The 26,546-nt window shown below is 44.7% G+C and overlaps 1 protein-coding gene across 1 annotated transcript in view; it reads left to right on the forward strand.

The window, feature by feature from the left end:
- Window positions 1-26,546, forward strand: part of MIS18A (MIS18 kinetochore protein A) — an 84,553-nt gene that overhangs the window by 55,431 nt on the left and 2,576 nt on the right. The window contains exons 3-4 of the mRNA XM_078658409.1: window positions 4,793-4,915; window positions 25,465-25,561. Coding sequence (XP_078514535.1) covers window positions 4,793-4,915; window positions 25,465-25,561 — 220 coding nt within the window. The remainder of the gene's footprint in view (window positions 1-4,792; window positions 4,916-25,464; window positions 25,562-26,546) is intronic.

Below are 26,546 nucleotides of genomic sequence, written 5' to 3' on the forward strand. Positions count from 1 at the left end.
TCCGACAGGCAGTGCTCCCACTCCAACCCCTTCATCTGCGCATCCATACGTACCCATGCAGCCAATGGCTCCATGGCCAAGGCGAACAAGTAGGGCGAGATGGGGCAGCCCTGCCAGGTACCCCTCCCGATAGCAAAATTTGAGGACGAGACCCCCGCCACCCTGACCGAAGCCGTCAAATCAGTGTATAATAATCTCAAATAGGACATAAAGTGGGGTCCAAAGTTTAGCCGGGGCAGGAGCGAGAACAAGTACGTCCAGCTTAGCGAATCAAACGCCCTGTCCATGTCGGCCAGAAAAAGCGCCGCCTGCACCCCCGCCGACCGAACATGAGCTCGCCTGATATTATGCCGTGTCGCCCGTTGAGGCATAAAGCCAGCCTGGTCAGGGTGTATGAGATCTGCTATGTACAGCAATAACCTACCTTGGCCTCTACATTTAAGAGAGAAATCGGGCGGTACGAGGCATGCTGCTGCGGGGGCCGACCGGGCTTGTGAAACACCACTACCTCAGCGTGTCTCCAGTCCGGAGATAGGCAGCCTCGTTCACTGGCCTCCTCCACCACCGCCTTATAATGGGCCCCGAATTGTAGATGACATTTTTTGAAGAATTCACTGGGCAACCCATTGGGGCCGGGAGCCTTGCCAGTGTTCAGCTCACCCAGGGCGGCACCCAGCTCATCCTCCGTTAACGGGAGTTCAAGGCGGTCTCGTGCTTCATCCGAAACTGCGCACGGTGGCAGATCTGCTATGAACTTGTTGACTAAATCTGCGGAGAGGCATTCATTCGGGGCATAGAAGTCTGCGTAATAGGCAGCAAAGCCCTCAGCGAGCTCCTTGGGATCTGTGATGGGGGACCCGGTGTCATCTTGAATCCTCGGGAGGGTCTGAGTCTGAAATATGCCCTGACACAGTCTGTGTAGCATTGTCCCTGATTTGTCGCCCCATTGGTATACTATACTACGGGTCGCCAGCCACAACTGTCGCGCCTCATCCAGCAATAGAGAGGCATGGGACTGCTGCGCCAGCAAGAGCTGCCCAACCGTCTGGTCCTCCCCCTCAACCCCGTCGCGATGCTCCAATTCCCTGATCTCCGCCTCAGCTTAGACTAAGGTCGCCCGGCACCTCCTTCGAGCCGCCGCACACCACGCAATATCTATTCCCCGCAATGTGGGTTTCATTGCCTCCCATAGCGTCGTCTCATCCGCCACCGACCCTACATTCTCGGACAGGTAGTGAGCTATGGCCTCACTCATATGCTTTTGATAGTCTACTAATTGCAGATGCCAAACGGAGAGACGCCAGCGAAACGGCCGTCTCCGCCTATCCAAACAGATGTCTACAGCAGTGGGGGAGTGGTCCGCGGCAGTATCTCTGCGGCCTCCACTCTACCTATTGCCGGCCTGGGAACAAATATGTAATCCAGCCTAGAGAAGGATCTATGAACTGCGGAGGGAAAATTATATTCTCATTGGGCGCCATGCATGTGCCTCCAGGTATCCACCCAATTCAGGTTCCTTATCATGTCACTCAATTTGGTGGGACTAGTAGCCATACTCCCTCCCCCAGGCCGGCGCCTATCTTGAGCACTATCCATTACATCATTCCAATCCCCACCCACCACTGCAAGTACATTTGGGATGTTTGCCCACACAGCAAAAATCTTCTCAACGAGGGACCACTGTAGAGGGGGTGGGGGCATACACACAACCCAGCACTATGGGCTCCTCCCATAGTGTACCTTGAATAAATATATAACGGCCCTGCGTATCTATCTAATGGGTGGAATGGACATATGGAACCCTGCGGTGCACTAAAATGGCCACCCCCCTAGACCCTTTTGTAAAGCCTGCGTGAAAGACCTGATGATACCCAAATCGTTGGAGGCATAATGTTTTATTACCTAGGAGATGTGTTTCCTGCAACATCACTATATCGGCCCGCCTTCTTTGCCTGCCGCAATACCGCCCCCCGTTTTATCTTATCCAGCACTCCCCTCACATTCCAGCTCAGGACGCGAATAGAGCCCCCGGGCACACTGACCCTACTATCCGAGCACGACATCAAGGACCACCTGGTTCAAAGAGCCACAATATGCGCCATGAAGGTGCACACTCGACCACCAATGCTACATTGCCAGAACCGTGCGTCCCCCCAATCCAACCTCAAACAGCCCACCCTGCCCCCAACTCCCCTCCCCACCTCATACCTCAAAAAACAATGAAGTACCTGTCGCGGTGTAGCGGGGCCTCTACCCCCAACATGAGGTCGAGGACCTTCCACGCCAATGGATCCCCATAGAACTACCCTACCCCCGGACAACCCTCAACTACCAACCAACAACTGGGGGAACCCCCCCCCGCCTGTGATTAACCCTCCCTCCACCCCGGCCACCCTTGATTCGCCTACCAAAATATCTATACACTCCAACAATATTTCGCACCCATACGGTCGGGGGCCTATTGTACCCAAGGGTATGACACACTATCACAGAGGGCAATTGCAATACATCAACAGTATGTCTCTGGAAATATTCAGGTGCCCTTCTTTGAATTTCCGGCAGCTTCTTTCTCTTTCTCGGAGGCATTGCCCGATGTGGACTGCTGCCTGGACCTGCAGTTGTCTTTACGCTGTGCCCCCCGGGAGGGCCGTGCCTGTGTTCCATTGCGAGAGGTGTCAGCGTCCAGTCCCGGAGGTGTATGCACTCTCACTGGCACCGTCTCGTCGGTCCAGGCGAACACCTCTTCTGGGGATTCAAAGAAGTGGGTGCGGGACTGAAACACGACCCGAAGGCGGGCCGGGTAGAGCAGGGCGTACGGTATTTTCAGGTCACGCAGCCGAGCCTTGGCTGCCATAAACGACTGCCGTTGTTCATACATCAAAAACATTATAGAATCAATTTGATCATGTTAGCTGCTCCTTTCCACGTTCTTGAGCATGTTGTGATTCATCAACCTTCAAAGCTTCTGTAGAAAGTATGGAGAGAGCGTGGTATTCACAAAGTGATATAAAAGCTCTAAACATCAGAATGAAAGCCTAAGATGATGTCTTGGAGCTGATTTCCCTTGAAATACACATGCATGTCCTCAGAGGTCCCAAAACGGTTTCTGTGGGTACACTATTTCACAGAGGGCCATGTACCTTCTTCTGCTCCTGTATATCCTTAATGAGACTCGCTAGCCGTGCTATCGGCTGCACGATGTACAGGATCATGACTGGGTTAAAAAAACAGAAAGGAGAGCATACGTTGGGTGTCCTCCGCGCCGGACACCACCTTTTAGATCAAAAGGCTGGATAATGCTTGCCAAAGGGGCTATATGGACATTAAACAAAGTAGGGCTCAATGCAGAAAATTGTGCGACACCATGATTCCAAACTTTGAAGAAGACGTAAAAAGGAGGAAGATGGATGGATCGCACATCGGTCAAATAAGGACTTAAGCCAAAGCAAGGCAGAACCACAAATACCATTCCTCCCCATCCACTCTAACAGAATGTAATGAGACACAGGATCAAAAACAGAAGTTATCCAATAGTAGAAGAGCCGCTATTTGACCCTCGTCTGTGCTCAGTGTGATGAACCTGGATACTTCCAGTAAAGCCCACTCCGTGCTATAACATGGCTGGAAACCGGACTGAGTACTATGGAAAAGTTATTTGACCTCAAGATGCTGGTTGATCAGAGCAGGCACTATTTTCTCTAACATTCCAGATCATGCTAGTAGAATAGAGATTGGTATAAACTTTGCTAGATCCTTCGGGCCTGTGGAAGACTTTTTTTTATCAATGGAGCACCCTGTGCATGTTTCCATGCTCTGAGAACTACGGCCTGTTGAAATGAGAGATTAAATAGGTAATTGAGGTCCGTATGCAGAATATGTACAACCTTAGCTAGAACCTCAGGAGGATACAGATGTAACTGTGAACAGGACCAACAGTTGAGCATCGCATGTGGAGAGACCTTCAATTAAATCCAGAGTCAGTTAGAATTGGTGCCGAAGGCCTGTTCCTCAAAAACGAATAGTCCAGCGACTGGTACAGATGCTGGAAAATGCATAAGCGCTTGAGTACAAGGGTGCTGTATAAAGTTAACTTTTAATATAAAGGTGTTTCGTGGTATATATATAAAAAAAAAAGCAAACAGCACTTCGTTATACCAAATACCTGTGTCTGGCTGCATTTTCCTATTCATTTTTAGGTCTCGGCCTGATCCAGCTCATGCGCTGGTCTGGTTACTATTCTGTTTCAAATGCTTGTTTGCAAGTTGATAACCACATTGTTCCAAAAGATTCACAGCCATGCATCATGAAACAGCACTTTCAGTCCTGTGTTCTTCTTTATGAGTCTGGTGTTCTTGTGCTTGAGTCCCAGCCCGCAGCTGACGGCTGGTGTGGTCATCGGCATTAAGTGCAGTGTGAGAGGAGTGTCCTTGTGAATTCAGAGTGAGCTTCATGCTTTTGTGAGTTCTGGGTGCAGCACCTTCAAGCCAGACCTATTTCCATTGCCACGGATTGTCTGCACTCTGATTGACCCTGTACTTCTAGTTCATGTTTAACACTGCCATGACTCTTAAACCAAACAAAAATAGGTTACATAAAGTTATGTTTAGATATAAAGAGCTTTAGGTTACAGTTGGATTGGGCCGCCTGCTTTAAAAGTGCTTTTATAGGAAAAGTGATTTTTCAAAGTCTGTGGTAATTTCAATTGGCTGGGGAGAGCCATGTGTACCCTGCATGTCATAAACCTACAATAATCCTGTGTTCTAACATTGTAGTTGTGTACATTTCATTGTAGCATGATTGAAAGCTTGTTTTGCTCCGGTTGCTCCTCATGCATTGGGAAGATGTACAAGTCCACACCAAGGCATCTTGATTTCAAACGAGACCTCTACTGCCTCGATGTTGATGCAATTGACAGGTAAGGAGTGGGGGTGACTATGGGTAGCTGAAAGAGGCTGTAATAATGTGTTTACAATACATGGGATTCTGTAATCCCTTAATGAATGCCGTCTCTAATTTCTTTATAATTGAGGGAGCGGCGAGTTCAGGTAAATTATCAGTTTATCAGAAAAGATACAGCTTCATCAGGGAGAAATCCCAGCTGACTGGTTGACGGACCTTTGATGTTGAGTTAGATTAGTCAGAAGCTGTACATCACGTGAAATTATCGCAATCATTAAACTATTTCCAGTCAATAATGAGTTTGTGTTAAAAGGGTTTTAGGAATTCAATATTTTAGTAATTTATCTTTATTAGAATTCGCATATACAATCAACAATATTAATCATTAGTTTTTGTCAATCAGAAACAGTCATCTAGATCACGTCTAATGCATTAAACGAGTTCCATAAAGGAAAGAACCTCCTATTCTAGGAATGGGAATTAAAATAAGGTGTCCGTTAGAACCCGTAAAGAGTTCCAATTCGAGAGAGAAATAGTAAAACTTCAGCTTCAAAATCAGCTCAATAATCTGAAATCAATCAACGGAACGTCTCGTGAAGAGAGGTTTGAGAGAATCAGTAGAGTCTCAGAGTGGAGCAAGGGTGCAATGGTGAGCATGGATGAGTGAGTTTGGTCCTACTCTAGGAACACGTACTATTACAGACAATAAATTATTTAGTTGTAGTTTAGAAAAAACAACTCTTTAGCGGTTTTTTGCTGGGTTAACACCGTACTTTTGACTTCCAATGTCATAGTACCTATACATATTTTGCAGTAGTACATTTATCAATAACAATTTATCAACTCCCCACCTCCCACCACCTTTGCTGCTATTGTTTTTCTGCACACAAACCCAGTTGGTGCACAGTCATCTTATACAGAAGTAAATGGTCCAGACTCTAGCTCCCTCCTCTCGTTCTTCAAATGGCCCCCAGCCCGCCTTCTAGCTTGCTGTGTTCTTAGCCTGTTATCCACATGTATCCTCCCCCCTTCTTTGCTGGGTCTTCTGAGTCCAACCAGTGGACAACATATTGTAGATGGGCTGCCATATAGTAGAGTTCTATGCTGGGACTCTCAATTCCTCCCCACTCCCAAGTTTGTTTAAGCATAGTTAGTCCTGTTCGTGTCTCCTTATTGGCCCATAGTAAATCTATAATCAAGCGATCTATCCCTACAAAGTAGCGCTGGGGAGTCTCATAGAGCGTGCCTTGCCGCGCGTGTACAGCCAGCTGCCGAGCACCCCCTTTTCCACAACTGCAGCCCTGCCCATCAGAAACAAATGGAGGCCCCTCCAGAATCGTATTGAAGCTCGGAGACCTTCCAGTACTGTTCTGATATTAAAGTTCAGAAATGTCTGTTCTGTGTGGGAAATATTAACTCCCAGATATCGTATCCCTTTGAAACCCCATGGGAGCCCCACTTGCGGGAGTGTCCCAGTTGGGACAACAGCTAGTGCACCCTTCGGGAATAACTGGGACTTTTAGGTGTTAAAATAGAGACCGGATACCTCCCAGGAATCCCTTGGGTTGTTCAGGAGTATATGAACTGAGTACTCTGGGCTCCAAAAATCTACCAGGGCAACATCTGCGTACAAGAATACCATGTGAGTGGCATCTCTCAACTGGATTTCCCAGGGTCTTGGTGCATGACGTAGCAGTCTGCCATTGTCTCTATAGCCAACCTGAACAAGAGGGGTGACGGACACCCCTGACAATTACCCCTATGCAATTGGAATCTGCTAGAAACCATGCAACCGTACATACCCTGGCTCCTGGGTCTGTGTATAATAATTTAACCCAGGCAATGTATTTACGGCCAAGTCCCCCTTTCTCCAATACATGCCAGAGGTATTCCCAGTTTCCGGAATCAAACGCCTGCTTGATGTCTAGAAATGCCAGGGCATATGGTCCATCTTCCAGGTGTGGTGCATGGTTAAAATGCGACAGTTGCCTGAGGTTATGCATAGTGAGTGCTTCTCTGTGCTATAAACCCACACTGGTCAGTGTGTATTCATTTCAGTAGATGGGGTAGCAACCTAGCCACCAGTATACCGCTAACGATTTTTGCATCTACATTTAAAAGTGAGAGTGGTCTATAAGTAGAGACTTCTACCGGGTCCTTCCCTGGTTTTGGCACTAGGACTCTGAGGGCCTCACACATGGTATCGGGTAATCGCCCCCCTCTGAAGGGCCTCCTGATGTCCCTCCATAGAGAAATGACTGATCGTATCTGCATACTTTTGATAGACTTTTTAGTCTTCCCATTGCAGCCAGGAGTTGTTTTGGTTCAGAGGCATACATCGGTCTCATAGGTTCCTTTGGTGCTAGACACCAGAACCTCTGTACCCCTGAACAGCATGCATTCCCACAAAACCTTAAAACTACCAGAATGTAACACCATCCCAACATCCCCACCCCAGGTCAGTGTGGAGCAGGTGCCACGAGGCCGTAGCACTCAAGCAGCCTCCCGCCCCTCCTCTTTACCCCTTTTTGCACCTCTTTCTACCTCCGGCCCAATATGTAATACAGACATATCATCAGGTACTCTTCCCCTTTTAGGAGTTATGTAACAGTGCAGTTGACAACATTCCAAATACCTATGGTACAACCCCCACCACCCGTGTCACTCTTTCGCCTCTGAACTGAGTCCCGGGAGGCTGGTGCTACATCAGTAAAGTTGCAATTTGTTGTTTCTTTTTGCTGTCATGAAAACAGGATCACTCCTCGGCTTCTCACAGAAACACAATAACTCATAGCAGCTTTTAATGTTGCAACTATGTTTTATAATCTAGCTGTTTCATCTGGTCTACTTGTGATTCATTCTTTTGTTCAAAACTTTTTCCGTGAGGGAAATTTTACCTCTATCGTTCTAAATAACACTTATTCATTTAATAGCAGTAAACATTATGTAAGTAGAAACATTTACAGAATTAGATTAAAACGTTTATGCAGCTATTATTCATTATGAAAAACATGTCCTGGGAATGTCAGGAAGTAAACATTTTATGAGATTTAAGCATTCTTCAGTCATGTCAGCTTGTCAAGCAATGTTGCTTCAGCTATTCAGGCCTAGTACGAGTAAATATGTTTGCGTACTACAATTTTTTTTCTTTAAACAAATGTGTATTTTTAATTTAAGCCCCATGTAAATTCTGCAGATTATTATAAAGTTTTTTCTTCAACATTATAAAACTTTTCAGCACTCAGTCGCCAATTATAAAGAAAAGACGTCAGAGCTTGACTGTTATAAGTTATTACAGTCGAATTCTGACAATACAATGTGTGCCGCCAGCAGCGTAGCTGAAAGGTAGGTCAGGTCACATCGCAATTGAAGCAGCTGATAAAAGAAACAAAAACAGAATGTTGCTTTTCTTTCTTCTGCTTGCAATGACCAGCAGGGAGAATATTTCTTTGTTGAGCTCCTTACATAGAGAAAAGCTAGAATCGAGGTACTGCAGCTTTTTTTTTTAGTAAAACTGACTTGTATTTAACAGTTTCTAATATTTGTTTGTAACACATATCTAACAGGTTTAATGTGTTTCATTTTGCACTAAAGGTTTCATTTTTGTTCATATTTGCAAACTTGCTTGTTGTTTCATCTAAAAGAGCTACGCACCAAGGTTTTATGTGATTTGTAGGAAAGGTGATGGTGTCATCATGTAGTCATGTATTATGAGATGAAGTATCCTCTGGCGTACTTGATAAGGATATAGCAACTCACCTTGGAGTTCCATAACCTTATAAAAGTACTCTGCCTTCAGCCTTGTTCTACTTTATGGTTCTGGAACTCCTCTGTGACTTGCAATATTCTTATAATGTACGGTAGGGTGTACTTTATCACTTATATTATTCAATAACTATTTTATAGGTGTATTCCAACCAGCTGTAAATTAAAGCCTACCACAGCAAAAAGAAAAAAAAAATATTCTGAAATGTTTTTTCCACCTTCTGTACATGTTTGCATCTCCAGTGATCAAGAATTGTTCTACTATTTCTGTGCGTTGTTAACGTGTATGTTGCAGTTTTTTAAATGAAATTTTTCTTCTCTACTACTGCATATAATCTAAATTGACGCCAAATAATTCAGCATGAAGAGTTTTTATTAAGGCAGAGTTGTTGTGTTCCAGTAAAAGGGATGTTAATTCCAAAGAATGATGAAAAAAGAAAACTTAAGATAAAATATACAAAGTTTATTAGATGAAAATAAAAAAAATTCCATTCTGCTCTCGCTCTATCGGAGAATGAGCTTCCTCATTCCAAAAGCTGGTTCTAAGGCTAGAGGAAAATGTGGAGAGAGGAAAATACCAATACAATGTCTGCCAAGCATAGAACAAACGGCACGTTGTATAAGGAAAACATGAAAGCATACTCTCAAATTGTAAGAAATCACAACATGGGGGCTAGAACATTTCCTGATAGTAATAAGTGGGTAAGAGGCACAAAGAAGAGTCAAAAATATGGGCAAGGCAACAGATTGCAGGGGAAGAAAACAATTTGCTCGAAGAGAGGGAGAATATTGCAACAAAACTCCTATTGTTATTGTACTGGTTGCTATGTACTGCTTTTTAATAGGGCACTGCCGAAGCTAGGAAGCAGACTGAGCTAATGGAGAAGGCAGCAGAATGTAAGAGTAGGGAATCTACGAAAGGGTTCAGATGGAAACATGCACGGTGCTCAAGCAGAAAGCGGTCCTAGTACTCACATCGAGAGGTTAGGCCGAACAAAGAATAGTATAATTTGAAGACAATTGGAGAGTAAAGAGAACAGTGTCTATCAAGAAGGATGATGAGTATAAGAGGCACAGGCATCAGAAGCAATATCCAGAATTATATCCAAGGCATATTCTTCCCCTAGCCATCCTCCGCCTTATCACCCACCCACCTTTCATCTGTAAAATCATTGAGAAAGCATTCTCCGTTCAGTTGCAAGATCATAACCTTCTGCAGGATTATCAGCTCAAGTAGAGCTCGCTCTGCATACCTGACGGAAAGATCAGGAGCTGGGCACATTGAGGTTGAGGTGATGGGAACCGACAGAGAGCACTAGTCAGAAGGGAATGTGACTAAGCAGAAGGGAGACTCCTCAAGAAAGTATGGGAACTACCAGGCACCAGACTTTAAATTGCATTGGAAACTGAAAATGTAAAGTCAAGAGTATGTGAGATCCCAGATAGCAGGGTAGGTCTGCCAGTGCGTACAGATTGGTGTTGGAGCTTACTGAAAATGCAGAGGACTCTCTGAGATAACATATCGCATGACCAACACACCAGGAGCAACTCGGCCGCATATATCCACAACTCCTAGCACTTGGGTCAGCAGTATCTCAGTTCTCTGGTCAGATCCCTACCCTAATCTCTGGAAAAAAGCGGGGGGGGCATATCAAAACCCTTCCCTTTACCAATTAATCAGTTGCAACTGGTGATCCCAGCGAAAACATGAGGTAACTGAGATGAGGAACCAGGAATCTGGGCACATGAACCTTCTGAAAACTCTTACACCCCCACCACTCCTCCTGAGGTCCTCAGAAAGGGTCCAGTCAGTGTGCTGCACCATGGCCTACAGGATTACTTTTAACCTGATTCGGGTGCATTGTGGATAATGTTTATTCTAGCACTCCTTACCTTGAGACACGAGCAAGAAAGTGCAATGGAGCTGAATGAAGAAGGTCAAAAAGGGAGTAGGAGAGATCTATCACAAGTGGAAGGGGACAACTAATAAAAATACATTCTTTGCTTTAATGGTGTAACGTGAAGGTTCTGCTGCTGGGTTATGAAGATACAGATTCCAGAAGCCCTTCGTCCGATCTAGTATCAGTTGCTCTAACCTTGGTAATATTGACTTGAATTTAACTTCTGAAGTCCAAATTGAATTGTGAAGAGGTGTGGCGCAGCGGCCAGAGCGTCTGAAACAGGCACGCGGGGACCGCAGTTCGATCCCTGGCGGCAGCAGCTCAGCATCATGGGAGTCTGGGCAATAGCTTACTTAATCTCCCTGCCGGCCCCCGGCACTTTGAAACCCTTGTGGGGTGATATGTTTGCACTTTACAAATACGAATTATTAAAGCAGTAGTGAATTACTTTTACTTTCATGTAGATACTCCCTTGGAGTAGTTTAGAAGGATAACAATGTTTTCAGCCGTGGTGCTATCCAGATTAGAATACAGCACTGCATTATCTTAATGTTTTTCGAAGTTGCCCAAAATCATCTCATACTTGGCTTAAGAAAATATGTCCATGTCTCAGACCAGCCCTACCAAATTGGCTTGGCTATGAGTAGGCTGGCAAGTAAAAAGGAATTTTCTGGGTCACTTTTAGAATCGGCTCCAATCAGCTTATTTTTGTAATCTGATCTGTTGGCTTACTTGTCAATACCCAGATGTTCTGGTCATAACCCGAATGTGAGCATCTTGAAGAAAGTAAGTCCATGAGTGGTGGGGGTAAACATGTGAAATCAACTTAGCCCCCAACCTGTGTTTCTTTAAATTCAAACTCAAATCCTTTTACTGTTGAGTAATTCACTCTAGGAGTCCTGCTTTCATTATCTTAGTAGATTGTAGGAACCTATTCGATCTTATTATTCAATGCTCTTTCCAGGCAGTTTTCTACTAGTTGTTTATTGATATACTTTTATAACTTAATATTTCATAGCATTTGTTTTGCTCTTGTGATTGTGAGGGATAATGTCTGGGACGGGTTTCAACTATATAATTTTTGAGCATATGTATTTATAGTGCCTTGTATATTGTGATTGGATTGCTCAAATAAAAAAAGAACAGTGTAAGTGCAAGCTTCCCCTTTGTACACCAGATATGTACAACAGAGCCAGAAGCAGCACATAGCTCCCATACCAATCATTGTGTGTACACACGTTATTGATAAGGCCAGTTCTGGTGATTCCATCTAGACTATTAAGGGCCTAGACATATGCAAGAGACAGACACACACATCCATCGCCTCCCTCTTTACCCAGTGAAGTTGGCATACTCGTGAGATTGGTGCAAGCCAAATGGCTCTTGGCGTTGGATCAAGCCACAGATGAAGCCCAGATTGGGAAAATATTAATGCTTTCAACAAACAACCAAGTTCATGAGGATTATAAAGCCCCTCCTGCTTCCTTAGCCCTTGCTGGCGACTTCCCAAAAAGTACAGGCAGTCATCCCAGTTTAGAGTTGTCATTTCTGGTCTCGTATCACTGCAGCCTGCCCTCTGATGGGAGGCAGAAATGTGCAGTACTAAAGACTGATCTAGGGGCTCATGCACTGTCATTGAGCTCACTACTAGAACCAACTGAGAAGAACTCTCAAAGCCACTCAGAGTTCACACAAGATGTTTGTTAAAGTGCAATAATTAACTGTCCAGTGAAATTCTGTACAGGTGTCCCAGTGTTTTTAATTACATTTGCTTAAACAGACCTGGAACTATTGTGGCTTCGACTTCTTCACCAGTGACCAACAAGCTGCTTCAATTAAAGGCTAGATTTGGAAATAAATTATCACTCCGCTATGCTTGCAGCAAATGGATACATTGAGCACTTTTAGTAATGGAAGGATATTTGATGGGTGCAGCAATTTTCGGCAGTGTAGTCCATTTCTTGAAATATACCAGTCCAGTAGTTTTTTTTTCTAATATGCAAATCCATAAAAAATACCACTTCTTGTCAGGTTGGTCGGTTCACAGTGCAAAAGGGCTTACAAATCACTCCACTGCCTTATGTGAGTGAATGTTGGCAAATAATCCTGGTAACTGTCTTATGAAAAAAAACTCCCACACGTCTATAATTTAGTCCTAGTATGAATTGTAAGTCTCGAAGTCTAATAAAGAGTGTTTCTAAATCAGTAGCTCACCTGGCACATTGAAATAGCTGTTAGTTTATGCCAACTCATAGACTCATAATTAGGTTTCTAGAGAAATGTCAATGGGGTTGTTCGACCTTGTACATCATGGGAAATGTGATGTCTTCTACCTTTTTATCAGCATTTATACTGAGCAGGCGACCAGGAATCCAAGGGGGTAAAAAACACATTTTTGTCATTTTCAACCTTTCGTGGCCTTTCATCCAATCTCAGGTTTTACTTTAACATTAATTTTTTAGCCCGTTGGCTTTTAGATGCTGCATGTATCTTTGGTATTCTGCTGTACACTCCACAATCAGGACATGGGACCTGGTATGGGCTGGTGTTTTTGTGACGGAATGCTTGATTTCAGTAACATCTTGATCCATACTGCCTTGTTAATTCTTTCTGGTCCTTAACAGCCATGCCGTCACTTTTATACACATAATCAATTATCCTAAGGTTCAAGGCCATAACTATTGACAGTACAACTGATCAACTGGCTGTGAGGCCCAGAGGAGGTGAAAGGGGCCTACGGCATCGTTCACTTCAGTGCCATTGCAGCTTCAGTTAAACTTTCGATCTCCTAATATGCCTTGATTCTCACAGTTGCAAACTCTGTTCCTCTTAACATTTCCTATTGGGACCTTGGACTGTGGGTGCAGGCCTCTTCTGTTTAGTAAAGAAAAAAATTCTAACTTTTATTTATTGAAATTTTCACAACTGTGCAAAGGCACTAGGTCATCAGGAAATGAAGACAAATACTAGAAAATAGAAGAAGAAAGTAAAGACGGAGAGAAGAAAGAACTAATACAGGGCATTTTTCAAAAGACATATCAGTGATCCCGTTTTACATAGCATTCATCCAGAAAATACCGTTTCAGATTGTCCATACATCCCTTCTACACCTACGTGTTCAGAGGTAAACAGAAAATCTAGATTAAGGAGGGAAGGCCCAAACCCAGCTGCGACAACTACATGTGAAACATCTCTAAAAGCTGATGACATCGATTCAGTTTGCTGGGAGGGATGCGTATCCCCTCGTCCGTTATACTGATATTCATTCTCAACAGACGGGGTGTCAATTGATCCCCCGACATTTGTATAAGGGGCTATACAGGAAGTATCACGGGGCAGATTTCTACATACACTTCACTCAATCCCCTCGGTATGTGTCAGTAAATAATCCCTCAATAGTTGCCATATGTTTTTAGGACGTGAGGTAGATTAAGCCGCGGACCCAAGCCGTAAGCGTTGGGACTTGAAGTCCCCCCCTACCCCCCTCCACCCAAATGTAGCGAGACCTGCCTTTTAGCAATAAGCAGAGCGATAGCAACAAATTGCCTCACTCCAGCCTGTATAGGCTTAATATACCCGAACAAGGCTGTCGGTATAGTGGGTTGTAGTGAATAACCAATGATCTGGGACAAATGGTGGAAGACCTCTCCCCAGCATGTCAATATGGGCCTGCAGTTCCTTGCCAAATGTGAGAAGTCCGCTTGCTCTGCTGCACATCTGGAACAAGTGTGTGATTTGGCGGGATCTACTTTAGCTAGTGGGTACAGTGTGACATGCTTTATGTAGGTTTATGCCGCTGATTGAGACAATCGTGTCTGCTCACAGCAATATAGACACGTCTGATCTGGAAAGGGGCACCCAGGTCTTTCCCAGACCGCCCGGGCTCCTGCCCCAACTACTGGCCGGAGTGGAGTGTTAAGGATAAGTGGGAAAGTCAGGAAATGGGATGGGCCCCTTCAGCCGCCGTGATGGTTAATGTGAGTGGGGGAAAGTCTGCCAGCTCCCTTGGGGGGAGATGGAGCTTCGTACGATTGGTGTTTCGTACTCTGTGCAAAATAAATTTGTCAATGTCAGATGCGTTGTGGCCTGCTTTTAAGTCATCAACAGTGTGCAACTGAGCGTCGTGAAAAAGCTCACCAATAGTCTGTAGACCATACAGAGCCAGAGTTTGTTTGGTAAGTGTTTCTGTATTTGGGGGTAGCCAGGGGTTATCTAGCAGGAGGTGCGCAACGCCCATTGGGCTCAAAGGGCTGCAGCACCCCCCTTCCCCGCTGTGTGTGTCAGCCCGGGCTGAGAGAGCTTCCCGGGTTACACACAGTCCATTTTTGAGCTGCTGTAGGTACTTCTCAGATCTTTAAAAGACCATTTACTTGTTAGGTCTCGTCTGGCGTTAGCAGCGCGCATGTTATCTTGTCACATTTGCTAACTTTCAGAGACAGCGGTCAAGTACATTGCAGTTAGGTCAAGTAGATTTTTAAAGTTACTAAAGTAGGTTGGAGGGAGTTCTCCTTTCCTTGATCCATGTCAATCAAGCAGGTTTATTCCAGGACACAGTACTACCCACAATACAAAGAACGAGCTCCAGGTTATAAATCTACAGAGAAAGACAGTAAGGTCATCCTCTCCGTATATGACAAAAAGGCATTTGATCGCATATACTAATCATATGGAGTCGCAGACTTAAAATAGATAGTACACCAGGCCTGAAGGATAGTGGCTAAGTGGGAGAAGCTTCTCGTAAATTATGTCCACATGGAACAAAACCTTTTGGATTGAAAGAAAAACTACTTTTTTTTTGTCCTCATACATGCTACCAGATGATAAATTCTCTACATGGGAACTCCTGAAGCCTTTCACACTGTCGATCTTAGTTACTGCCCTGGAGTCAGCGTGCAGCAGACAGGAATTTCCCAGAGGTAGGCTGTTTCCTTTTCCTACTCCCATTCTTTCCGATGGAGCGCCTCTTAGAACTGGGAGGACAGGACCCACACACCTCTGGCATAATCATTGGACCACCATTATGTATTAGACCAGGTCACCAGTGCGGACCATATCCTTTCTGCACTTGCCTCTTGACATGCCATGTCTAACTTACGGACTTACATTATGTTTCTTAAACAGTCAGCGAACCTAGGCGGGGCAACAGACTTCCATTCTCTACAGATCTCTCTTCGAGCTATAGCCATCACGTAAAATATAAATTGTGAGGAAAAACTATTAACATTATATCCTGCTGGCAATCCAAAAAAGACTAATCTTGGAGAGCAGGTAATAGGAGCAGATAGAACTTTTTCCAAGAAACCAATGACAGCTTTCCAATAGTCAGTAATATCTGGACACTCTAAAAAAATATGTAGATCGTCTGCTGCAGGGAGTTTACATCTGGGGCAACCATAGTTCTTTAATGTAACCTTAGATAATTTTGCCGGGGTCCAGTATACCCAATCGGCAGTAAACAGTTGGTTTCTTCTAAGGTTAGCCGGTTTTATTAAACTCTGAGACATGGAAAATGCATCTACCCAGATCTTTTGAGTTTCTTCGGGACTATCTGCTATCACGTTACCCCAAAGACTCACCAGCTCTGATTATAACGTTTCTTTTGCCACCGTTAACCACCTATACCAGCAAGAGAGCTCTCGTTTCCAAAGTCCTTCCCTACAGACAGAATCAAGAATCCCAGTATCGTCTTCGAACTCTAGCGTCTCCCTAGACCACCAGGCAGAAACTTTGTAAAATTTGAATCTTGTTAAAGACCCGTTGGTCAGGTACACAAGAGAATCCCAGTTAATAAGGGCTGAGTTAACACAGAGATCTCCCCATCTAGTTAAGCCAGGTGTTTTTAATGGCCGAGACAGTTGATCCTGCAAGCATTCTGGAGTCCCCGGAGAGTCCCAAATTGGAGCTTGTGTGTTATAATATGGAATCCCCAGAACTCTCCGGACATGTACCCAGTTCTTAAGTGCTGTCCGTAAGATCTTAAGTCGGACTTTTTTATAGAATTTCTCATCTCCAAATTTAAAAAGGAAGAACTCTTGGCCCTGTGGTTGATCATGCAACAACGCCTGAAAAAGGAGGCCCTGTGACGAGGAGTCCAGTTTATTTGCCAGTAGTCTAAAGTTTTTAAAATGAAAGGTGTGACAACATGAAAGTAGATCTGGTAAAGCTAGAACACCTATCCTCAACCCCTTCCTTAATTTCTTCCAGGCTATCCTAGGAGATTTTGAAGCCCATATAAAGGAACCGATCTTCCCTTGAAGGCTCTTGATGTCTTTCAGAGCAACGGGTAAAGGGATGCTGTTAAAAAGAAAAGTTAATTTGGGGAGTATTGTCGTTTTAATGAGGTTCACCCGTCCGTATAAATTCAGTGGCAAATTACCCCATCTTGTTAGTGTTTTGGTGATCTCTCTTACAGCTATCTGCCAGCTAAGTTTAGGAATATCATCCAATTTTTGGGTCAAGTGGATTCCTAAGTACCTCATTTTATGTTTAGCCCCCTGAATAACCGTGCTGTTGTTCCACCCCATTATTTCTGTTTTCTCCTTGTTAATTTGATACCCTGAAAACCTTCCATCAGCAAGATGAAATAGCCTAGGAATTGCTTCCTCATGGTTGGAAGTATATAAGAGGAGATCATCAGCATACAAAGCTACTTTGAGCTCCATGTCTGCTATCTTAAAGGGTCGAATAACCTGATCAGCTCTGATCGCACAGACAAAAGGCTCTATATAGATGTCAAATAAAAGAGGGGACAACCCTGCCTAGTTCCCCGGGAAGTTTTAAACCAATCCGAAAGGCCTCCGTTAACCAGGACTTTGGCTCGTGGGTTCTGGTAAAGCGATTTAATTCCCTCAATAAAGACAGAAGGGAACCCAAAGCCGGCCATAGTGGCCCAAAGGTATAACCAGTTTACCTGATCAAAGGCTTTGGCCGCACCAATCGCTATAATGGCTAGTGGCGACCTTCTCACCTAGGCAAAATCGACCGCTCCTATTGCTTGGAATGTTAGCTCATTCAGCTTTCTCCCCGGAATAAACCCTCTTTGGTCTGGAAGAATGATTGATTTTATAATTTTGGCTAGACGAGTAGACAGTATCCCGGAATAGAGCTTCAGATCAGAATTCAGGAAGGAGATAGGCCCGTAGGATTCTATCTTTGTGGGGTCTTTATTAGGCTTAGCTATAAGTGTGATCGTGGCCTCAGACCAGGACGGGGGAATCCCTTGACCAGAAATCAGAAGGCTGTTAAAGAGTGTGGTAAGTACAGGAATCAATGCCTCATCACAGACTGTATAAATCTCACTTAGTAGCCCGTCTGGCCCAGGCGCTTTACCGCCACTCAATTTCTTGAGTTGGTCTCTCACTTCCCCCTCCGTGATCTCACTTGCCAGATAATTTGTATTTGTTTCTGAAATTTGGGGTAAATTCCTCTGGATCAGCCAGGTCTGGGCCTCATCTGACTCAAAGCCCATGTCTTCTTGATATAAGCCTTTCATAAATCCCCTAGCTTATTCCCTGATAGCCCTGTCTTCCATAGTTAATATACCCGACTCTCTCTAAATTAACGCTTTGATGTTATTCCTGGATCTCTCGGTTTTTGACTTCCAAGCCAAAAGGGCCCCACATTTCTCTCCATACTCAAAAATTTTCAATTTACTAACTTCCCACCTCTCCTTAATGGTCTTTTCATCAGCTACTTTAAGAGAGGTTTGTAGATCCAGGAGCTCTTTCTCGAGCTCCAGGATCCTCCCCCTATCTGAAATAGTAGCCATCTGTAACTCTGCATCCTTTTCTATTAATGCTCTCAGATCATCTGACTTCTTCTTATTGCTAATTTTCCTTTTATGCGCCATTAATGAACTCAATAGTCCGCGGAGGAAAGCCTTAAAAGACTCCCAGACCATCTGGTCAGTGGAGGAGCCAATATTAAAGGATAAAAATTCAGAGACCTTTTCCTTCACCTCTGCTTTTACTCTGTCATCTAGAAGCAGCGTCCTGTCTAGTGTCCATCTAATATCAGTGGGTCTAGATCTTAATTCAAAAACTAATTCAACTGCCGAATGGTCAGAAATCCCAACTGGAATATGGAAGGCCGAGGTAATATCTGTTAACAGATGCTGATCTGTTAAAAAATAATCTATCCTGGAATACTGTCTATACTTCTTACTATAAAATGAATAGCCTCTAGTAGCGCCATGTTTAGATCTCCAGACATCCAGCAAGTTAAGATCTTTCATTATATTTCTCAGAGCCGAAATATATTTTGTGGGAGCATGATATTTCGCCTTAGAGGACCAATCTAGAATATGATCGAAAACCAAATTAAAATCCCCTCCCCCCCCCCCCCCAGAATCACAGGGGCCGATGTCTCAAGAAGCTCCGCCCCCAATTTCAAAAGGGGACCAGGATTATCCTCATTAGGGCCATAATAAACGGCACAGGTATAGTTAATTCCACAGATGAAAAAGGCCGCCACCAGCCATCTACCTGTCTGATCAGTATCCCACTTTAGCAGCCTTATCCCTCTATTTATCCTTGTGATTATCGCGACCCCCCCTAGTTACCCCCTTCTGTCTCGAACACAATGTTTCCTGCACCCAACCCAGTCTACCAAAAACCGTTTTACAAGTATTCGCCTCTAGGTGGGTGTCTTGTAGTAAAACAATGTGAGCATCTGAGTTTCTTAAAAATTCACAGACTCTGGCTTGTTTTCTCCCCTCTCCTAATCCGTTCGCATTCCAGGAGAGGATTTTTATGCTTGTTGACCTACTCATGTCCAGGCACCAACTTCCCACCCATCTAAAGTTTTAAGTGAATAAGCTATTTTCTTTACATATGAGGAAATGTTATCTCTTTTCCCTGCCACCCATTGATCCCAACCACCCCTCCCAAACCCCCCCCCCCCCTTCATACCTGACGATGAAACCGCCTGGTGAGCTGCCCTGGCTATAACGTCTTGGCTACTGTAACTTTAACTACCCCTACGGCGGCATGAGGATACAGCTCATATTATTCGAGAGGATGGTGCTACAAAGCATATGTTTTTTTTTTGTTTTTTTTTTGTTTTTTTTTACATTCTCTGTGTTTTTTTGTTGTTTTTTTTCAGATAGACTTTTTTTTTTTTCTTTAATCCTCTCACTATTGTAGGTCACCTGATTATGGCTCTCCCCCTTGCCCTAACGCCCGTGTTTTACTTCGTACTTCAACCTTCATCTCCCCAGTACACTCTTTTCCCCTTTTCAGATTACTCATTGTGCTATTGTTTCTGCCTCATCAGTACAAGGAGATCGTCCACATCCTCAGGCTGGCTGTGATTATACATTTTATTCCGCCACATAATTTTTAATAGGGGAGGAAATTTCATTTGGACATGGGCTCCATGTGATCTCAATTCGGGCATTCTGGAACCCAGTTCCCACTGCCTCTGGGCTGTTCTCCCACCAATGTCAGATCTAATTAAATATGGATTTGCCCGATAATGCAGAACAGCCTGAGATAAACACCTACCCAAGATTAACTCCTTAACACTGTAAGTCTGAAAGTTCACCAAAATCTTCCTGGGAGCTTTCCTGTCTGCATGTAATTTAAAGGGGTCTCTATGCACTCTTTGGATTTCCATTTCCAAATTGATGTCAGGGCGATCCTTTAAGACCCCTTCCCTTAAGAGCTTACAAACAAACCCCTTAATGTCCTCCAATTCTTCCCATTCGGGTATCTTCAGGATTCTAAGATTATTCCTTCGTGCTTGTGTTTATAGTCTCTCCAGATCCATAGCAAGAGCTCTGTTCTGTAGTTTTAAAGTAACAATGTCTTTGGAGTTTCCTTGGACCGATTCAGATAAAGTAGTTACTTCAGCTTCCAAATTCCCAGTCCGGGTAATAACATCATCCAGTTTGGACTCCAATAAGTCGAATCTATCATGGATGGCTTTCCGATTATTCTCAGAGATCTCAAATTTGGTCATTAAATCCCCTCTTAAAGACTGGAGGAGAGAGCCCAACCTATCTTCATCCAAAGTTCCATGCTGCCCCTGATCCCCCTGGACACGTGCTAGGTCCTTTGACTTAGATAAAGCCTTACTGTGGCTTTGGGCATTGCCCTCCGCCCCAGGTAATTGAAGGGTAGGAAGTGCTACAGTTACAGGAGCCTGAAGACCCTGTAGGGTTTCCGAAGCTTCCAGAGTACTTATGGCGTGTGTGGAGGAAGAAAGGGAGCAAACTAAAACTGACTGCCCAACCTGAGGTTCAGTGATCAGACCTTCTATCTGCTCAGCTCCTCCGTTCCCCGCATCCGGTAAGCCCTCAAGTGGTGCAAAGCTGTTATCCACCGGGAGCGGGGGACGCCTGGTGTCCTGGGTCGCCATAACTGAGTCAGGCTGAATTCTGGATGCTGCTACCTGCTCTGCTACTTTAAAAAAGGTCTTCAAAGAAGGGGTATTTCTAAGAGGGGGTTGAGCTACTTTCGACCCTTTTACTTTTTTAATACACTCAGGCTTCTTTTTCCCCTTACAGGGGGTTAGTGGCGTAGGCCGCTCTCTTTCTACCAGGTCCAGCACCCCCTTTGATCTCAGCTCCTGCTGTGATCTGAGTTGGTATCTATTCCTGCGTCTTCTATGTGGGGAAAGTGGGACCGCAGGGGACACTCCCTTGCCCTGTATAGAGTTCCCAACGCGGGGGGGGGAACTCCCAAGGTGAAAATAGGGACAGGGCAAGCTGGAATTAGGGCAGATACTGTATCAGCCAACTTCAGCCATGATACCAGATCTCGAGCCTGCTCTATCTCCCCCCCGCACGTATGGTTAACCGGAGCAGCTGCTATTGGCTCAGGATCCATGCACTCGTATTCACAACCTGGTCTCACTTTACAGCGCCTTGCAACAAATTTTCGCGTGGGTAAAGTGGAAAAATAGAGAGCATAGCAGATGTCCTTGTGAAGCGACCCCCGGACCTGGATATGTGCCAAAACCAAACGGGTTCGGACCCATAAACTCGTCCGGCGTTCTCGTGGTCGCCCCTCCTCCGTCTCTACCTCGAAGAACATGCACTCCTACCTTGTCCCCGACGACCAGCAGCCCAGGCCCTAGCGCCGTAGCCCCCAAGAGAAGCAGGAACTATGATCGAACACCTCCGGGGAAACGAGATCAAAAAAGGGTGCAGTTAGATTTAAACCGTCTAGTTAAAGCTTTTAGGCAGCGCCATCTCCCTCTTACCGTCTACAACCGGTAAATCATGCCTCTCGGTTTACGTCTTGAACTACCGCGTTCTCAGCCAGCAGCGAGCCGTCTCCTGGAGCCTCCGCAACCGGCACTCAGCCCGCCGCCATGTTCCTCCTCACTTGATGGGGAAAGAAAAACTACTGAAACAATACAGCCTATAATACCGAATCAATTTACTTCCATAGATCCCGCTCAATTCGCCCCTCCCCACGCACTCTCAGACTCAGTGTGTCACCAGTTGCCAGGTCTAGCTAACAACAACTTCTAACATGTTTTAGCCCCGATGCAAATCTATGTACATACATATTTTGTCTATTAACTTGAAAAACAAAATGCTTGGGCTGCAATGTTGTGGGTGGGTTTTGGCCAACTACCTTACAACAGTCGCAAAAGTAAATGGTTGGCAATCAGAAAGGTCTGGATTCAGAACTTGATATGGCTGCCCCTATTATTTGTACTCGCAATAGAACCTCGCCTACAACGAATCCGCTACAACTCCATGATCGATGGCCTGACTTTTTGGCAAAACACCTTTAAACTTCCGGCCTTTGCAGACAACCTCTTAGTGTCACTGGAAGACCATAACTATAATCTGGGGAGCCACTACCTGACCTGACGGACTTCCAGAATTAGTAGACTTTCGCATTAACTTTCACAAACCAAAAGGGCTAGTGTTAGTGGGAGTCCCTATGTTAATTAAACAGCTGAAATCAAGTACTTAATTCTGTTAGATAATGGGCGGGGGAATCAAAAAGCTGGGGGTTAAATTGACCCCTCCCGCCCCCATGCTAGCAGATCTGCAGCAGGGAGTACCTATCTGCTCTGGTACTGGAAGTCAAAACAGGAACCAGTACATGGCACACATACATTCTCTTGGGTGGAGAAGATTGGAGGGTGGAAGATGAGGATTTTGCACAAGATTCTGTACTTTTTTTAGGCATCCCCTTCTCTATCAGCTGAGGAGATATCACCCGCCTCCAGCATATATGCATCGCCTTCATATGAATCCATGGGAAAACCACTCTGCATATCGCATGCGTGGCTTTTGCACCGCTGCAAGAGAGAAGCGAGCTCGGGAGTCCGATGGGCCTAAGAGCTGCTCGGCAGCGGGTCCTGGGTTTTTTGGGAGGTACAGTGGGGCTAGGGCCGGCAGGCAGCAGAGCCGTGGATCCCAGCTCTGGAAGGGAGCAGGGTTGTGGGTTCTACGGCTCGGAGTGGGAGGCAGCTTATACCTGGCGGCAGAGATGGGAGGATGGTCGGCTACGGCCTCTGGAAAGGAAGGAAACTCGGTGGTGGCTGGGTCCCGAAGACCCACTGGGGCGGACACAACCAGCTAGCGTGACGCGTGTTTCTGAAATACTGTAAGATCTTAGCAAAACAAGCGCGACCCAGGCGGCCCACGCTCACAATGCGCAATGTTTATAACAGCGGGGACTGGATGCTTTATTGGCGGCGGAAAAAGAAGGCCCCAGATGTCACGCCGCCAGTAAAGCATCCAATCCCCGCGTGCACATCTACTGTCTCTTCGGTCTCTCCGCGTGCACGTTTTGGAATCGTATCGATTCCAAAAGGCCCTCATCATGGCAAGTTGTGTAAAAGAAATTGTCCTGCCGGTAAGTCATAGTCCGTTGTCAGTGTCTCAAAAGAGAGCAATGAGCCATCTGCGTAGAGGTCACCCAGCGTTTCTAGGCCTGCCTCGTGCCAGTGCTACGTCTGAGGTGCCTGTCCTCCTTATGGGCGACCCCGTGAGCGATAGCAGTGGGGCATAGGGGGGTCGCACCCCGGGTAAGGTGTAGGCTTCTCTTGTAGCATTTGTGTGCTAGCTCCAGATGTATATGGGATGGGCGTGGGAGTCTGGGTGAAACAAGTGGTAGATCTGAGATTGAGACCATTGCTGCTGCGTCGTTGCCGTGCCTTCTAACCCCATGCCGCTTAACCATATCGTCACCCACTATAGCTAGGCTGCCAAATAATACAGTTCCATATTTGGAACCGGCGCCAGCCCTCCTTGGCCGGTGGGGGCGTATAGTTTCCACAGTGCGACCCGGGGCCTGCCCTTCTTCCAAATTAGGTCACGGAACAGGCATGCTAATTCTCGAAATATTTTGGCAGGGACATAAATCAGGAGGTTCAAAAAGTAGTATAGCAGTTTTGGTAGGATTACCATTTTTGTCAGTGTTATTCAGCTCATGACCCTTAATGGAAGGGTCTTCCAAAAGTGCACTTGGGCTCTGACAGCAGAGATGGCTCTGATTAGGTTTCCTTCTAATATATCAGCAGGGGACCGATACATGAAGATGCCAAGATAGTGGAACGTGGTCGGATTTCGTATTTTTACTCAAGGTACAGAAATCGTTTGTGGCCTACTCAGTCACAGTGTCATTTTCCTGCACCTTTCTAATTTCTTTCTCTCGACTGCATGTTAATTATTTTCAATTAATTTCATACTTTAGTTAATAACTCACAGTATGTAAGGTTTAACCCGAGCAGGTTTTATTTACGCAAAACAAAAAAGATGCAGGGTGACGGACCCGTTGGATAGCACCTCACTATGATACTGCAAATAAATTTTTGATAATCGTGCACAATGCTCTTGCACCCGTCACCCTTTGGTGCCACTGAGTACAGATTATAATACAAATTTAACAAAAGGAGGTGCGCCGAAGAAAGTGAATCTAGTCCATTAGGATTTCTTCAAATTATTTCTTTATTCCCTAAATTCAAACATTACAGAAGGAAAGTGTTGACACGTAATAAGGTGTTAAGCTTTGGCTTTTGGAGCTTACCTCTACAATAAGGAGAAACTGCATTTCAAAATATATCTTCATGGCGCTATAGATTACAACTTTAAGAAGCCCAGATGAAGTTCCACAAGTTTGATTGCGGAAACGAAACGCGTTGGCTGTTTTTATGAATGAATATGAATTTTAGAATAAAGAAACAATTTGAAGAAATCATAATGGACTAGGTTCACTTTTGTTTAATTCATTTACGCAAAACCCTGCTCCATCAGCCAGAAGAATAACATGCAACCAAGACAGATCCATTAGATTGACGTTGGTCTTTTACTCACAAATTCTTTCATTTGACGGGTTTTAAACATGTGTAACCTATGTGTAACCTATTGAAATGCATTAGCACACTTGAACCTTAAGTCCTTAGAATAACAGACGCACACTGTGGGCTTTTACCAATTTCCAATTAGAATATTTTCTTTATAAAAATGAAGTGTATTTTTTTTCTTTAATATCTGCAGGCTCTCCACAAATACATTCAAATATGTGCCACCTCAAGCAATACCCTGTAAAATCAACCACAGACAGCAATACACTGATACATTCAGTGGTCTTCACCTCTTGTCCACAGAAATGTTTGGACACAGTTTAACCTGCTTCCATTCAGCATCCCATTTTGGAGGTGGGATGCCTGAGATTAAGGCAGGGTAATATCATAGGCTGAGAAGACGACACATTTTTTGGCCATGCCAGTACTTTCCTCTGTATTGGATAATTCTTGCAAATATACACAGATTTTAATAGCAACATGTACGCTAATAACTTAACTATCAGCGACGTTGTTGTCGGTGCCAGCGAAAGTTTATTCATTCTGAGCGTTGTCATTTCATAATGAGTATTTTACATGAATATATGGATTTTGGCGGCTTAACTTTAGTGTGTTTGCTTTGTAGTTACATTATAGGCTCTACAACCTTGCAAGAAGTACCTGAAAAAGACGAACCTCTAACCTTGGAGAAGCGGTCTGACTTGGAAGAGGAGTTGGAGAAGGTAAAGTTAGCTTTTGAATTCTGCAATATTATTTCTAACATAAAATAACGAAAATGTAATGCTACTATTTATTAGTCTGATCTTTTCTTCGCCTTCAGGAATTAGCTCTCGGCAGCTACCTTGGGTACACAAAGATGAAATAGCAACCTTTATTCAGCTTATGCTCTGCTGTAGAGCACTGTATTCAGGGTGAATGTTTGAAATAAGTGTGATTTTGGCTAAACTTAGAGATGCGAACTGTATTGCAAGGTTTCGGGCATTAACGACCCCCAGAAGATGCTGATCCATCTGATTCCATTTAACAGTGTAGGGTATTCAATGAACCTACTTTGACTCATTAGCAAACACTACATTTACACGTGAGTTCCCTTAGTTCTTCCCGGTCCCCCATAGGATATGGTTCTGTAAACAGGCCACACCCATCCATACAAGCAACCCATTCATCAACAGTTCAACTTGGCATCTCTATCCCTATTAAAATTATACGATGTGTATCCCTCGATACGCCGGGACCCCAGGCGAGGCCCGATGGGCAGCAACCACCCCACAAGATATTGTTACCTACCTGAATAATAGGAACTAGAGGTGGTGAGACCGTAATGAGCACCCGGGGTCTTTTTATTGGCTAAGGAGAAAGATGGTGTGTCATATGAGCTGTGGTGTCCCCTGTGTCATCTAGCAGAAAGCACCTGGATTTTAGCAGCCCATAACCTGTCCATCTGTCCGTGACACATTAAGCGCATGTTCTTTTATTGCGGTTTACAAATCTGGTGTAAGTTCGCACTCTGCCAACGGGATGAGGCTAACCACATTGGATCTCTTTATTCAAAGGGTAACTAAGTGGTGCACTGCTCCCCACTGGAGCCAAGAGGGCTCACTCACCATCACAAATATGAAAGACGTCTGTGATGTGGCCACAGCAAGCAATCGACCTTCACACTGCAGGGCTGATTGTCTCTTTTGATCTCATATAACAAATACCATT

This window comes from Lissotriton helveticus, chromosome 8, assembly GCF_964261635.1.
Source record: "Lissotriton helveticus chromosome 8, aLisHel1.1, whole genome shotgun sequence".
Lineage (NCBI taxonomy): Eukaryota > Metazoa > Chordata > Amphibia > Caudata > Salamandridae > Lissotriton > Lissotriton helveticus.